The following is a 14,775-nucleotide window of genomic DNA, read 5'->3' as shown; positions in this document are numbered from 1 at the left end:
TCCACCCTTCTCACCCCGCAGGGGACTCAGGGCGGATTACAGTGTACACATATATGGCAAACATTCAATGCCAATTTTGACATACAACATATACAGACATAAACAGAGGCCATTTAAATTTTTCTGGCTGCCAGGGGAGCTGTCGCTTTCATTGTCCATCTGCGACACTGATGAAGTACTTCCGCATTCCCCGCATGCTTTTTGCTGGAGTGCTTGCTGGAGTCTTTTTTTTAATGGCCTCATAAATTAGTTAATTTAGCCTCCCCACACTTTAAGGTGGTACCTAATTTTTCTACTTGACAGATGCAACTGTCTTTTGGGTTGCAAAGGTCGACAACAGGCTACACAATTAGTTGGAAACCCACTCCAACCCAGTCTGGCTTCGAACTCATGACCTATTGGTCAGAGTGATCTTAATGCAGCTGACACTCAGCCAGCTGTGCCACAATCTCGGTGCTTCCATAAGTGTAGTTAAAAGAAATTTATTTTAAAAAGCCTGCCCATTTTATCATTCATCATGTTTTAATAATTCAACTGATTGTGTGTTTATGGAAGAAGAAACTTGTTTACTCACTGCTACCAGCTGAAAACTGAAGGTTAGAATGAATCAGACATGTCAAAGTGCATGTCTGATGCACTGTTTGACTTGGGTGGGTCACACCTGCAAAACTACTTGGGAAATCTAGTTGAAAACTTGACCTCTGGTTGCCCCTGTGGCAAACTTCTGAAGTTGCCCTGTGAATTTGATTTTTAAACATTGTGTCCTAAATTCTGTTTTAGTCCTGATTAGAATAGATCTATTGAAATCATTGAGTAATTGTATGTATTGCTGCACCATTTATTGGTTGAATGTGTTTGCTTTTAACTGAGGGGGCCTTAATACCCTAAGCCCCCTGCTGGCTCAGTGGGTTAAACCACTGAGCTGCGGAACTTGCTGACCAAAAGGCCAGCAGTTCGAATCTGGGGAGTGAGGTGAGCTCCTGCTGTTAGGCCCAGCTTCTGCCAACCTAGCAGTCCAAAAACATGCAAATGTGAGTAGATCAATAGGTACTGTTTCTGTGGGAAGGTAACGGTACTCCTTGCAGTCATGCTTTTCACATGACCTCGGAAGCTTAGAAATGGAGATGATCACTACCCCCCAGTGTCGGACACAACTAGACTTTGTGTCAGGGGAAACCTTTACCTTTTTTAAAATAACCTAAAGTCACCAGATTCTGTTTGATTGTGGAAAATAAGCTCTGGTTAATGCTTGGATTGGAGAGTACCAATCTATATTTCAGAAGAAGGAACTGGCAAAACTAGTTATGGGTATTCCTTGCTGAAGAGAAAACAATAAAATTTGTGGAGTTGCCATAAGTGAGTAGGTAACTTGATTGAAGGCACATGCATACACACAATTTAATTGTGACTAACCAGTAGGATTTTTAATTCATTAGTTGTGTTTCGCTTTCATGTTGACTTACTATGGCCCTATCATAGAGAGAGTTTTTTGGTTTTTTGCAAGATATATTCAGAGGAAGTTTGCCATATCCATCTTCTTAGGCAGTGGGTTTCCATCACTGAGCCAGGGATTTGAACCCTGATCTCCTGGACTTAGTCAAACTACTGCAGGGGTTTAAAAAATTTTAGCTATAATTTTTTAGCTAATTTTTAGCTAATATATATATTTTGTTCTTATGGTGTTCCAGGTACGATGTATGTTGAATATCTGGGGTGTGATGCTCTTCATTCGACTGTCCTGGATTGTAGGACATGCTGGCATAGGTAAGTGTATCTCCAATAAAATATCTCTGGATACTTTGCTTCTTGAGAGCTGCTGTCAGCCTTGTGCTTTCTGGTTTGTAACAACTGGGAGAGGGGACAGAATGATATAAGATGATATCTTGTTGAGTATCTGTGGCATTCTCAAAAAGCCTGTCATTTCCACTTTAGAAGTTCAGTGTATGCCTCTTCCGTATCTTTCAAGCGCAAAATCCATTTCTTGCTTCTTCATTTTTCAGTAGTAGAGTATGGAGAAAAGCAGTACATAAGATGAGTCCTGTTTTCTTTAATTTTCAGAGCATTAAGTCAGCAGCCAGCAATTCTTCTCTTCTATTGCTAGAAATGAGAATTGAATGCAGTATCACAAAAATGGAGGCACCTGCTTTGCCTAAAAAGGGTTCAAATTCATGCTTGAACAAATTCACTTTTAGAACCAAGAACTAATGCCTTTTACATATGTATTTGATACAATGGTGAAGTAAGCTTGTTCATGCCTTCAGTTTAAGACGTTTCTGTTATATGGATATATTGAAGAAAGTGTTTATTAATCAGGAAAATGTTTTAGGGAAATTACAATTCCTATAATTAATTATTTGAACAATCATCTTCTTACAGGACTTGCAGTTTTGGTCATTGCCATGGCTACTGTTGTAACTACGATCACAGGCTTATCTACATCAGCAATAGCTACCAATGGCTTTGTAAGAGGAGGTAAAACTGATTTAATTAATTCTTCTCTGTTTGCAAGTCCCCAAATGTAGCCAATAATTATACCTACCATTTGTGCAATGTTTTGCAACAATATTGTGCATGCTCATAATATATAGCATGGTGTTGCTTTTGAAAAAATATTATTTGTCAGCTCTGTTACGGTGATTCTACTTCTCCTTTCTTCAGACACAGTAAATAAAAGATACTCCAAGTTTACAATAATAGAATATGGATATACAAAGTGATGGATGGCCATCCTCTAAGGTTGAGCCACGAGGAGCTCAATTGCCAAGCATTTATATGTAGAAACGCTCCCCTTTCTCTAATGGTCTTATATTCCAGTGATGTACCTGTTACAATCACTACAGCTTGGAAAAGTCAGAATTTTCTTAAGATGTTTCACCATTTTTGCTCTAATTTTCTCATCAGGTCTGCAGGTGGTTTTTAAAATATGCATCTAGGTCAGTTTGTTGTTTTGCCTCCATATTATAGCAAGACTCCTGGTGATCTTTAATTAGATTATAGCATGTGCAAGTAGTGTTTATGATTTCATAGTATGACAAAAAAAGAATAAGAGAAATTCTTTTTCTCCCCCTTTTTTCTTTTCTTTGAATTTGTGTTCATCACATGAAGTAAGTTTCAGTACCACTGAAATCATTTTCATGTCAAAAGTACAAAGTGGAAGCTAGGACAACCACTTAATTCATCCTCAAAAAAGCAGTTTTGAGATCTGTTTGAAAGTTACAAGAACAATTTTGATGGCCATATGTGGCCTCTAGGCCACACTTGGCACATCCCTGCCACAAGTCAAATAAGCAATGAATAAAAAAGAACTTAGTTCCTCTTCCCACTTGTTTATAGACCTTATTCATATCACCTTACCTTGTGGTTGCTGTTGGTTATTATAAATGTCCGCTCCTGTAATGTCAATAAGGCATATGCATCTGTGCTTGTAGAATGTAAGCTCAGTGTGTATATGGACACAGTATTGCTTTACTTACCAAAGCTTGGTTACTGCAGTTTTGAAACATGCTTAAGTTCTTTTTCTCTTCAGGAGGAGCTTATTACCTAATTTCCAGAAGCCTGGGCCCAGAATTTGGCGGTGCAATTGGGCTGATCTTTGCCTTTGCTAATGCTGTAGCTGTAGCCATGTATGTAGTTGGTTTTGCAGAGACAGTTGTAGAACTACTTAAGGTAAGTTAATTACTCTAGTTTGTTTCTTGCTGACATTGCATTTCACAATATGAATTTCACAATTGCATTCTTGCAGTACCTCTATAGATCAGACTGATCTATAACAACTGTCGAACTCACTGCAGATGGGCGATGGAAAATCTATATTACTGAATGACTCATTGCTTGTTTTCGCTTTTTAAAAGAGGGACATGTAAATGACCTTGGATTTGGTGCTATGAGAACTGCACTTGGCAAGCAAAATACTTGTTGGGACCAGTTGGAGATCAAACAATCGTGGCTTGGTTTCATTTAACTTTGAGGGCAGTCAAAAGAACTTACTTGAGCCTATGAAAGTTTAGTGTCATCCCTGGCATAGCAAACCATGAAAAGGGATGCAAATGGCATGGTGCTGAAGTATTCCAGTGGAAGCAGGAAGAATAATGAACAAACAAGGCTTTCCTAGTTGAGAGTGGACACTGTTGAAAAGGGAAGTTCTAACCTTAAAACTTAAGAGGTGTGTGTCTTCCTGAAACTGCAGTAAACCTTTGAAACATCCCCTGTTTGTGTCAGAAGAGGCTTAAAAAAAACTTCATTGCTATTATAATGGTTGCTACTGGCAGAGGAAAGCTGATCTTTCCTTTCCTGGTGCATCACGCACATCCCCCTGAATCTCCTCTCTCCTGCTCCAATGAGGTTTTGAATAATGCCATCATGGGTACTAGTAGAGGGTTTTAAAAATAGCCTGAGTGAATATTACGAAGGGAAATACAATTATGTGAATTGGACAGGATCAATCATGTCAGGGCCTTCATATTCACAATGTGTTGATTTGGGGCCCTTTGAGCTGTTGTCCTGTCTATTGCTGACATGTCATGCCTGACATGCTTGGAATACGTTTGATCATCTGGTTGGGGAAAAAAGTCTCTGCGTACCATACTTTATGGAACTAGAAGAAAACTGAATTGCAGAGGAAAGATGCTGTTAAATCAAATATTTTGCAATTGTGAAGTTTAACATAATCCTATATCAAACGTGCCAGGGGATATGTTCCCAGACTTACCATAGTTAGGCAAAATCATAGATAATAGCAAACCCTATTGAATGAACAAATTTCAGAGTTGCACTGGAGAACCTAGGAAATGTCCAGAGGGGACATACCTCTAAACATTGCTAGGTCCTCCAGAACAACATCAATGTTTGTTTCGAAGTATATCATAGTGTCTTACTGGGGAACCTAGGAAATGCCTATAGAGCACTGGATACAAGGCTTATACTACTCAAGAAAATCACATGCATACCATATCCTCCAGAAATCACTAGAGCCACTAAAAGAACATTTTCAGTCTTCACACATGATTTTTACAGACATTTACTTTGTTTCATATGTTTTTGTTTTCTAAATCTTGTCAAACCTAATGCTTCAATTTTTTTGACAGGAACATGAAGTTCTTATGTTGGATCCCATGAATGACATCAGAATTATAGGAGCAATTACAATTGTTATTTTGTTGGGCATATCTGTAGCAGGAATGGAATGGGAAGCAAAAGTAAGTAACACTAAACATTTGAAGCTTTGGAGCACTGATCAGCTATGATTTTTTAAAAAAAATCCTTCTAGATCATAAGGAAATATTGAAAGAATATACATTGGAATCAGTATATTAATATTCAGACTTCTGGCTCTGGAACATTCTTGAAATAACTGGATCTGAGGTCAGGATATGTTGTGTAGATGCTGTTTGAAATTGCCTGCCCTGGTGAGCATTTTAAAAGGAATTCGTCAAATATCTGACTTTTCTGGCCCTGCAGCAAGTTCGGATAAGTGTCCCGAACATGCAGTAGTTTTGTGAACAATTTTGAGAAATGTGTGCCAAGAAAAGGAGATTATATATTCAACTCAGCCAGCTGGTACAAATTGGCAATAAATATGCTGCTTTGAAAGAAGAAAGATAAGCCCTAAGGCAAGTTAGGGCTATTGAATAAACAATTGAGTTGATTTTTGTATGCAATGTTCAAAGATTTTGCACAGTAACTACTTTGTGTTGGTGCAGAATTTACACACCCATTTTGTGTAAATGAGAATGTTAATGTTAAGGAAGGTAACATCTTGCATACGCTTAGTCATTTTGTTGACTCTGCTTGAAATCTGGATAATGAATCTATAGATTTCCTTTGCATTGCAATCATTTTTTTTTCTTTACTCAGGGCATGGAAAGATATAATCATATTCACTTCCAAAATTCATCATTTCACTTAACAATTGTCAATTTCTAATTTATATCATTTAATGGTCATGTATTTCCAAAAATGTAATTTTAAAGCCAAGTTATGAAAGTTAATGTAATTTTTAAAACATTTTCTAATTGAGATTAATTTTCTTGTAGTTTATGCTAGTAAGCATTAGCAAAAAGATGGCCATTGCTTTGCTGTGAACTTAGTTTTTTATTATGGCCTACTTTTGCAATGTCATATTAAAAAGTTCTTCCATGTTGAGATACAATTTCTAGCACAGTTAACAGACAAAGTGCCATGGCCACAGGAATTATAGACTGAAACTTGATTGCTGTCAGTGGTCAGTGAAGAGAGATTATGCTTTGAATTGATCTAAATACATGTAGAACAGCTGCCACACTGAGGCAGTTTCCAGCAATCCCTGTGTGACATTTACATTTTTAGAAACCCAAAGCTGTTTTGTCTTCAGGACTTGAATGTTATGTAAATCAGAACTATTTGAGGGAATCTGCAGGTGAAATTTAAATGGGAAAGCTGCAATGTAGATTCAGTGTGGTTGAGAAGAAGAGTATAATTTGGATTGAGTGAGGTGAGGGGCAATAGAAGTAAATATGGTGTAAGCAAATTACTCTCCTATCTTTATAGTAGACCCTTCACTTTTACTGGGGTTAGAGGCTCAAGCACTCTTCCCGTGAAAGTGGAAATGTCACAAATAAAAAATGCCCATGGCAGAATACCTGTAGAAATTTCCAGGCATAAAGTTTATCGAGAGAACCTAATGATTCCTAGATATAACATATTAATGAAATCCACAAATTATAATCAAATCCAAAAATCCATAAATATGGAGGATTGAGTGTATACAAAAATAAATAAATATAGGATTAAACCTTCCTGTATTTCTTGAAGCTTTATCTCTGAAATAAGTGAATGAAATCTGATTGCTTTAAGATTTGGCTAATCCTCCAATCAAATATTTGCCAAAAATGTTATCAAGTATTTTTTTAATGACTTGATGATCTTTGATTATGTCTTCTTATTCTAGTTCAGAAATTGAAGATTGACATGAAAGAACAGTAATTTAAAATGTCTCGCACATTTTATGTCTGTTAGTTCTTCCACACTATATTCCACTCCAAAGAGTTCATAATAATGAGCACATTTTCTTTCTTTTTGTGTTATTCTCACAATGACCTTCTGATTGGTTAAGTCTGACTGGTCCATTTAATGAGCTCTATGATACCAGTAAGAGTTTTGAATCTGAATCTACTTGGCCTTACACCAGTACTCTATTCACTAAGCAGTGTTCATTTAGGCATATTACAGCAGGTAGCCTCTCAAAAAGGTTTTCTTATTTTGCTAGATTGAAATTACTGCAAGACTGGGGGTTGGATGGAGGATGCCGCCTATTCCATTACCTTATTGGATGATTTTGTTTGATGTAGTTGACCAGCATACTCAAACCTAGGGCTGAAGATTTTTAACTTGGAGAGAAATTGATTGAATTGATGCCATTCACTTCTCATATTACAGGCACAGATTGTTCTGCTGGTAATCCTGCTAATAGCCATTGCTGACTTCATCATAGGAACATTTATTCCATTTGAGAGTAAGAAGGCTAAAGGCTTTTTTGGCTACAAAGGTAAAGGATAGTTAGCAAAACAAATACACTTAAAATGCTGCTCCAGTGTTTGTCTTTTCCTTTTGCATTATACTTAAATTGGTATTAGCCCTGTCATTTACTTCATAGACACAAAATGTTTGCTTTTCTCACCTTTCCTTCTTACCCAGAACTACTTTAACTTTAGTTGTAACATATTTCTAATCAAAACAAAACAATGTCTTGATGTCAATGATTAAGAATTTGGTTCAAGTCATATTTCAATATGTAATCATGTGACATACTTTTAGAATGTAGTTTCATCTGTCAGTGTAGCTTATGCACAGCTAACTTTATTCTGTGTGATTTGAGCTGAGTGCAAGTTGAAATCAATGCGAATTTCAAAAGAGGCGGTGCCTTGCACAAATAGAAAGACTCAGAGATGGGCTGTAGAAAGGATGAGAAGCCAAGGAAACCCTGTTGCACCTTATAGTTTTGATTATCTGGTTCACAAACCTAACCTATTAACTTGAGCTTTATGTTTTGTAAAATGCACAACCTTTCTGTAGCATTTTTCACTCTCGCCATCCACTTGTTGTGCATGTGTGTACATTTTACCCTGTGTTTCAGAAATGAAGACAATAGCCTTAAGCTATACACAGTAAGAAATGAGAATTATGTTGAATTATATCTCCTTGTACACAGTGTCCTCAGGTATGCTACCCAATTGCTTTGTCTCCAAATGAGAGTAATTCAATGCATCCTAAACCATCCATCCAATATTTTCAGATTCAGATACCTCAATCCATAATTTGCCTTATTACCAACAAAACATACATCATTTAAACAAACCATATGTTCTTTTCTGGCATATTGAGGGGGAGACAAGTCATCTTACTCATATGTAACATCACAGCAGAGAATAGTGGTACATGCTACCTTTCCCTCATCAAGCCAGAATTTAGTTGCTTGCAAATACAGTCTATAACTGAGCCTAATGAAGTTAACAGCTAGGGGGAAATGATGCAGTGGAAATCCTCCATGCTGTTTTGTGAGCTCCCTGGTTTAAATGCATATGGAACTGGAACATTTTTTTCAAAACCATTTTGTTTAAGGAGATGATTAATTTTAAAAAAATGTCTAAAAGAGAAAAAAAAGGTTATGATTCATGCTACTTTGTGCATCCCATGTAAGCAGTAAACACTTCATCTAGCCTCACATGTTGTGGCTGCTCATAATATGGGCGTGTAATGTATCCACACTTTGTCTCTCTTGTACTTTAATTTCCTACTAAAACTTCTGAGGCAGCCAATCTGATTTCCCACCTGCTGCTTACTTGCCTACTAGCCAGATGCAAAAGAAAGTGGAGAATGATCTGCTGCTTCACTTGTTGCCAGTAGTCTAAAGTCTTAAGTTGAGAATGAACTATCTGCACATGATGAAACATAAATGCAACTACCTGGAAGGACCTGGGTGTGCTGGCAGCTGGTATAATGGGAATGAAAATAACATCCTTTCATATATTCTTTTTGAGGTATTAAGGTGTTGATCTAGAGCAGTATTAGTCAAAGTGGGACTCATGGACACAATGGGGCACAAGCCATCAATTTCTAGTCACTGGAGAGTTTTCAGAAAAGAAAGGAATGGCCATGCTCACAAATCATGTATAAGTTGATCTCATGTATTAAGATGAGGGTAGATGTGGGGGGCAGAATTATGGATTGTGATATGATTTATAAAGCATTGAGGGTAATTCCAAAGAAAGGGGAAAGTACGAGTGCTGCCTCAGAGGGTGCTACCACAATTTCCCCACCCAGGTGTTTAAAAAGGTCAGAAGCGGTGCCATGGTGGAGAGAGTAGTCAGTGCAGAATTCACATTGACCAGTAGATAAGTCGACTGGGTTTTGGGGCTGGGTATTTTGACTAAAATTTCTAGATTTACCTATGAGTATATGGGGTGTATACTGACCCCTGGCAAATGTGGGAAAACCTGTAGTTGCCCACATAAGATAGCCTAAGAAGCACTGGCCTAGGGGCTGCAACATATGGGCAAAGACAAAATGAACTAGTTAGAGTCCCCTAGCAGTTGCCACGGGACATACATGAAATTAGTAATGCCTTCAGTTTTAAATTTGCAAGTCAGTTTGTGTCCATCCAGAGGTCTTCTGTATCAGATTTTATATTATTTGAACAAATCATTTTTTTTGGAGGGGAAAACAATTATGATCTATTTATTACAGAGAAATTGCCATACACTAACTCTGTTTTGGCAAATCTGTAATTATTCTGATTTAGTTAACGTGTTTAAGTTACAATTTGTAATCAGAGAAAGATTAGAGCAAGTAAGGGCATGCATTGCCCTTGTGCTGCTGGAGAGTTGATTCCTAAATAGTTGGAAAACAAAACCAAAACCCCATTCTAAATGTATATATTGATCTTAGTCTACGCCAGGGGTCCTCAGACTTTTTAAACAGAGGGCCAGGTCACAGTCCCTCAAACTGTTGGAGGGCCGGATTATAATTTGAAAAAAAAAATGAATGAATTCCTTTGCACATTGTACATATCTTATCTGTAGTGCAAAAAAACAACAACAACAAATAAACAATACAACAATTAAAATGAAGAACAATTTTAACTAATATAAACTTATTAGTATTTCAATGGGAAGTGGGGGCCTGCTTTTGGCTAATGAGATAGGATTGTTGTTGTTGTTGTTGTTGTTGTTGTTGTTGTGTGCTTTCAAGTAATTTCAGATTTAAGTTGACCCTGAGTGAGGGCCAGGTAAATGACCTTGGATGGCCGCATCCGGCCCCCGGGCCTTAGTTTGAGGACCCCTGGTCTAAGCTGACTTCCTCTAATTTTATTTATAGCAGTTTAAATGAAGCAGATATTGAGGACATGGTAGAATATAGGTACTCAAGTTACGAATGTTCTGTAGATTTGTTCTTATGTTGAATTTGTATGTTACTTAGAAAAGGTGCTTTTTAAAGTGTAAACTCCAGACAAAATAAATAAATAAAGAGCTTTCGATAGCATAGGGGAGGATTTACACCATGCATGGGCAAACTTCAGCCCTCCAGGTTTTTTGGTCTTCCACAACCAGCTGTTAGGAATTGTGGGAGTTGAAGTCCAAAACACTTAGAGGGCGGATGTTTGCCCATGCCTTATTTACACTAGTGTGGTGTTTGTTTTGCTATTTGTGCCCCTGTTCAGATGATTTCACCTGACGTTTTGTCCCTGTCATGATTGGATTCTGAAAAATTTGGCTTGTTGTGGAAATAAGTATTGGTGCTAAAGCTTCAGTTGAGACACTTTCCCCCCATAATTACTCTTCTGGGAGTGAATTTCCCTTCCTGCAGGCACATTTTCTCACTTCCTGTTGTCTTACCCATGTTCTTAATTATGAATTTTTTGTAAGTCCAGTGTTTGTAATTTTGGGACTGCTTGTACTCAAATTCATTTCTTTAAAAAACTGTTTCTTTCTACAGCTGAAATATTTTCTGAGAATTTTGGTCCAGATTTCCGAGGAGATGAAACATTCTTTTCAGTATTTGCTATATTTTTCCCAGCTGCAACAGGCATTTTGGCAGGTGCAAATATCTCAGGTGATCTTGCGGTGAGTAGCTTTTCCTTATTCTGTTACTTGGTCAGTTTGAATCTCCTTTCAATCAATAAATTCACTGATATATTTATTTTTTAGGATCCTCAATCAGCCATACCTAAAGGAACACTTCTGGCCATCTTAATTACTACAATAGTTTACATGGGAATTGCAGTATCAGTAGGTAAATAACTTCAATTTATAAATTCCTTGGAGGTGGTCTACTACTTACACTGCATCACAAGCTCCAGTGCAGAGTGGCTTGTTAGAGTTTTACCAATGTTTTGTGCAGAACTTCTTTTAGTTGACTTTACTCTGTAAATTATTAGTTGGTTAGTTTGGATTCATTGACATTCAATTGCATAGATGTGGAATGATAATGATTTTGTTAAAGTTCTTCTCTTATCTGCCATGGTTCAAAAGTAACCATTCCAATCATATCAGAAAATACAAAACACATCTGAAAAGTTTGTATATATAGATTACTCCATCTTCAAGTACCCTTCCCGCAGGGCATTCGACATTTCTTTCTCTGTAGGTGCAACTGTGTTTCATGTTTTGTGAAGCTAAATGCATTTAAAATCCTTTATAAGTGATCTTTTCTATAGTCTGCAAGGCAGCTTTGCATCAGGAGAGAAACAGTCCTTCTGCTAAAATGTTGAATATTCAAATAATGATTTTATTACCTTTTGAATTTCTGTGTCATCCTTAATGTAAATGCTTGTGTTTAATTTAACTGCAGCCTAGGATATTGGCATGCAGAAAAACACTTTAGGTTGCATGTGTTACCTTTATGATAGGAAGATTCAAGGTTTACTGACAGCATTATTTTGCACTTACATTTTAGAGAGCAAATTAACTTGATGAATTAGTGTGCCAGCATAGTTGGTCCTTTCTGCTCCCTTCCTGCCCCAGCTGTTAGATGTCACATGGCTGGAATCCTATAATTCCCAAGGCCTTTTTGTCATTACTGCTAAAAAGTTAATCTGCAGATCAGCAAAGGCTAAGGAGAATTGCCTTAATTCTATCCCTGAAAATCATTAAATACCATGCTTTCATCTTAGTTTTGTGGTAGAATCAGTGTTCCATCTGACATGGGTTTTAATCATAAATTGTCATGGGTAACAAGTCAATCCTGTGCATGTTCAGTTGGAAGTAAATCCAGCTTGGTTCAGTCCACCATAAAATAAGTTTTACATGCACTTATGGGATAAATAAAATTTCTGTTCAAGACAGTATTTTAAAGCTACTGCAATAAGGTTTTTCAGATCATAAACCCTACAATCAGTTTTTAATAATCCGTAATGTGTTAAATGAATAGAGATGTATGGCGCAAAGAGTTTTTTTAATGACCTAAAAGAACAATAAGCGAAGTGTGTTTGCAGACAGTAGGTTTAAGCAAAATTAACATTGTACTGGATTGTGGGAAAGGTTGCATGAGATCTCGCAGATCAAATCACATCACTGGAATAAAAATCTTTCAGTTTTAAAACCAACAATGTTCTTTTGGCATCTTAAGAAGCAGTGAGTTTTATTTGGCATGAGCTCTCATGGAAGGCAGCTCACTTCATCAGAACAATGTTGGCCTCATTTGGCAGATTATTATGCACATTCTTCAATGGGCAGATGTGTAGGGGATGTATATAGGAATGAAGACACTTACTGGGAATTGTACTATATCATAACTATTGCACTGGTTTCCCCCAATAGATGTGAAGTTATCTTAGATTACCAGTATTTCTGAATGCTGCCTGTGCTGTTTCTTGGACATATAAAATGTTCTCTTGCAGATCTGACATGATCTAGTTTGCAGATCTGACCTGATCTAGTTTAAAATTAATAAGGGCAAAGTAATGGTTTCGGTGTTATACTTCCCTTGTTTCAAACCAAAAAGCGATGGTTGTTGGTTATGACTTTAAATGATCAGCATTTTTGTGTTTTATATCTTTTGTGTTTTATATCTTTCTTGAAGACCAAAGTCGGTTTGCAGTTGTATTGCTCAAAGTTTAAGATTAGTTTGTCACAAGACTTGAGGAATGCCAAAAGAAAAATGAGATTCTTTTACTATCAGTGCCTTCTTAAAGAAAACCCACCATAAGGATTTTTATGTGAGAAGAATTAAAAGTCAGAAAAATACAATTAACTCTTGACTTATCTCTCTGGGGCAAAAAGAAAATCATACTCAACAGCGAAACTGTGATGAAGAAACATATAACATATTCAGTTATATAGCAGTTAAAATACATAATACACATTTTAAAACAGTACAAGTTAAAAATCAACTAACAATTACTTTAAGACAAATATAGATAATCTCTCTATATACAAGGTCAGAAAACTCTTGTGTTTTAACCACCCTTGAATACCATTGATGCTTTCTGTCTTCAAATGAAAAGGGATTTCAAGTAGAAAGCTAATGGTGATTTCTCAGCATTGTGATTAGTTTGAGTCTTGGGTGACACTTTATTTTCAGAATAGAAATTAGAGCAGAATAGGAAGTTTCTACTCAGCTGTGATGATAATCATGATCTTTCAGATAAAAGAAGAAAAGCACCTCAAATTTTGGGAACTGGTTTCAAATTATCACTGTTCAAATATATTGCATACATGTCATCACTAAATTCATTTGTTAGAGAGACTTTTCTCACTTCTGAGATCTAAGTAAATTAAAATATTTGTGCTCATGAATTTTTGAAAAACTTTTAGACAGAATAAAATATTTTAGTGACTTAATGGTGATCAAATCTGATGTAAAAGTGCTTACTTAATGCTGCAATCTGATACATACTTACTGTATATACTAGAGTATAAGCCCAGTTTTTCAGCCTTTCTTAGTGCTGAAAAATCCCCCTCGGCTTATACTCGGGTGAGGGTCGTGGCAGGAGGCATGGGGCTGAAATGGCTTCTTTCAGCCCCATGCTTTCCTGCCAGGACCCTCACCTCCCTGCACAGCAACCCAGCTCTCCTTCCTCTCCTCCTCTCTCAGTGCCAGTCTTTCCCACTTTTCCTTATTCATATACACACAGCATTTCCGGTATATATTTCCGGTATATATTTCCGGTATATATTCTGGTTCCGGTATGGCGGTCAGCAGCAGAACGCAGAGCTGTGCCGACTAAAAATCAAATCCTAGGGAATCCAGAGCGACCCCCCCCCCCCCGACCACCCTCCATTGAGGAGAGAAATACCAGAAATACCACAGGTCCTGTAGGGGCCCGAGTGGCCTGGGGGAGCCGAGGAGCACAGGACAAAGGAGCCGGGAAGGTGGAGGAAAACAAGGGAGCGCCGCCATTACAACGCGGCTGGCTCCCCTTCCTCAACAAGATCTTAAATCCTCACCTGGTGAGTGTTGGTGTTCTGGCCGCCCCCCCCCCCCCCTCAGAGCATTGCGAAGGGGTGGCCTGCCCAGGTTGTGCAGCCGCTGAGGCCGACGCCGCCATTGCTGCCATCACGGTTGGGGCCGCGGCTGGAGCCGCCCCCCCTCGGAGTGTTGGGAAGGGACAAGCCGCTGCCTGCCGGCCTCTGCCGCCGCAGCAGCCGTTGCCTCAGCCACCATCGGCGTCATCGCGGTCGGGGCCGCGGCTGGAGTGGCCCCCTCCCCCTCTGAGCGCTGGGAAGGGTTGAGCCGCGGCCTGCCCGGCCTGTGCCACCGCGGAGGCCGCTGCCGCAGCCACTGTTATTGCGGCCGCCATTG

General features: G+C 38.2%; 1 protein-coding gene across 2 annotated transcripts in view; it reads left to right on the top strand.

Moving 5' to 3' along the window:
• SLC12A2 (solute carrier family 12 member 2) overlaps nt 1–14,775 on the top strand; it is a 69,161-nt gene that overhangs the window by 17,292 nt on the left and 37,094 nt on the right. For both annotated transcript variants that reach the window (XM_060761996.2, XM_060761995.2), the window contains exons 3-9: nt 1,689–1,764; nt 2,377–2,472; nt 3,527–3,666; nt 5,085–5,195; nt 7,414–7,522; nt 10,969–11,096; nt 11,181–11,265. In XM_060761996.2, the coding sequence (XP_060617979.2) occupies nt 1,689–1,764; nt 2,377–2,472; nt 3,527–3,666; nt 5,085–5,195; nt 7,414–7,522; nt 10,969–11,096; nt 11,181–11,265 (745 nt within the window). The remainder of the gene's footprint in view (nt 1–1,688; nt 1,765–2,376; nt 2,473–3,526; nt 3,667–5,084; nt 5,196–7,413; nt 7,523–10,968; nt 11,097–11,180; nt 11,266–14,775) is intronic.

This window comes from Anolis sagrei, chromosome 2, assembly GCF_037176765.1.
Source record: "Anolis sagrei isolate rAnoSag1 chromosome 2, rAnoSag1.mat, whole genome shotgun sequence".
Lineage (NCBI taxonomy): Eukaryota > Metazoa > Chordata > Lepidosauria > Squamata > Dactyloidae > Anolis > Anolis sagrei.
This window is presented reverse-complemented; position numbering and strand designations above follow the sequence as displayed.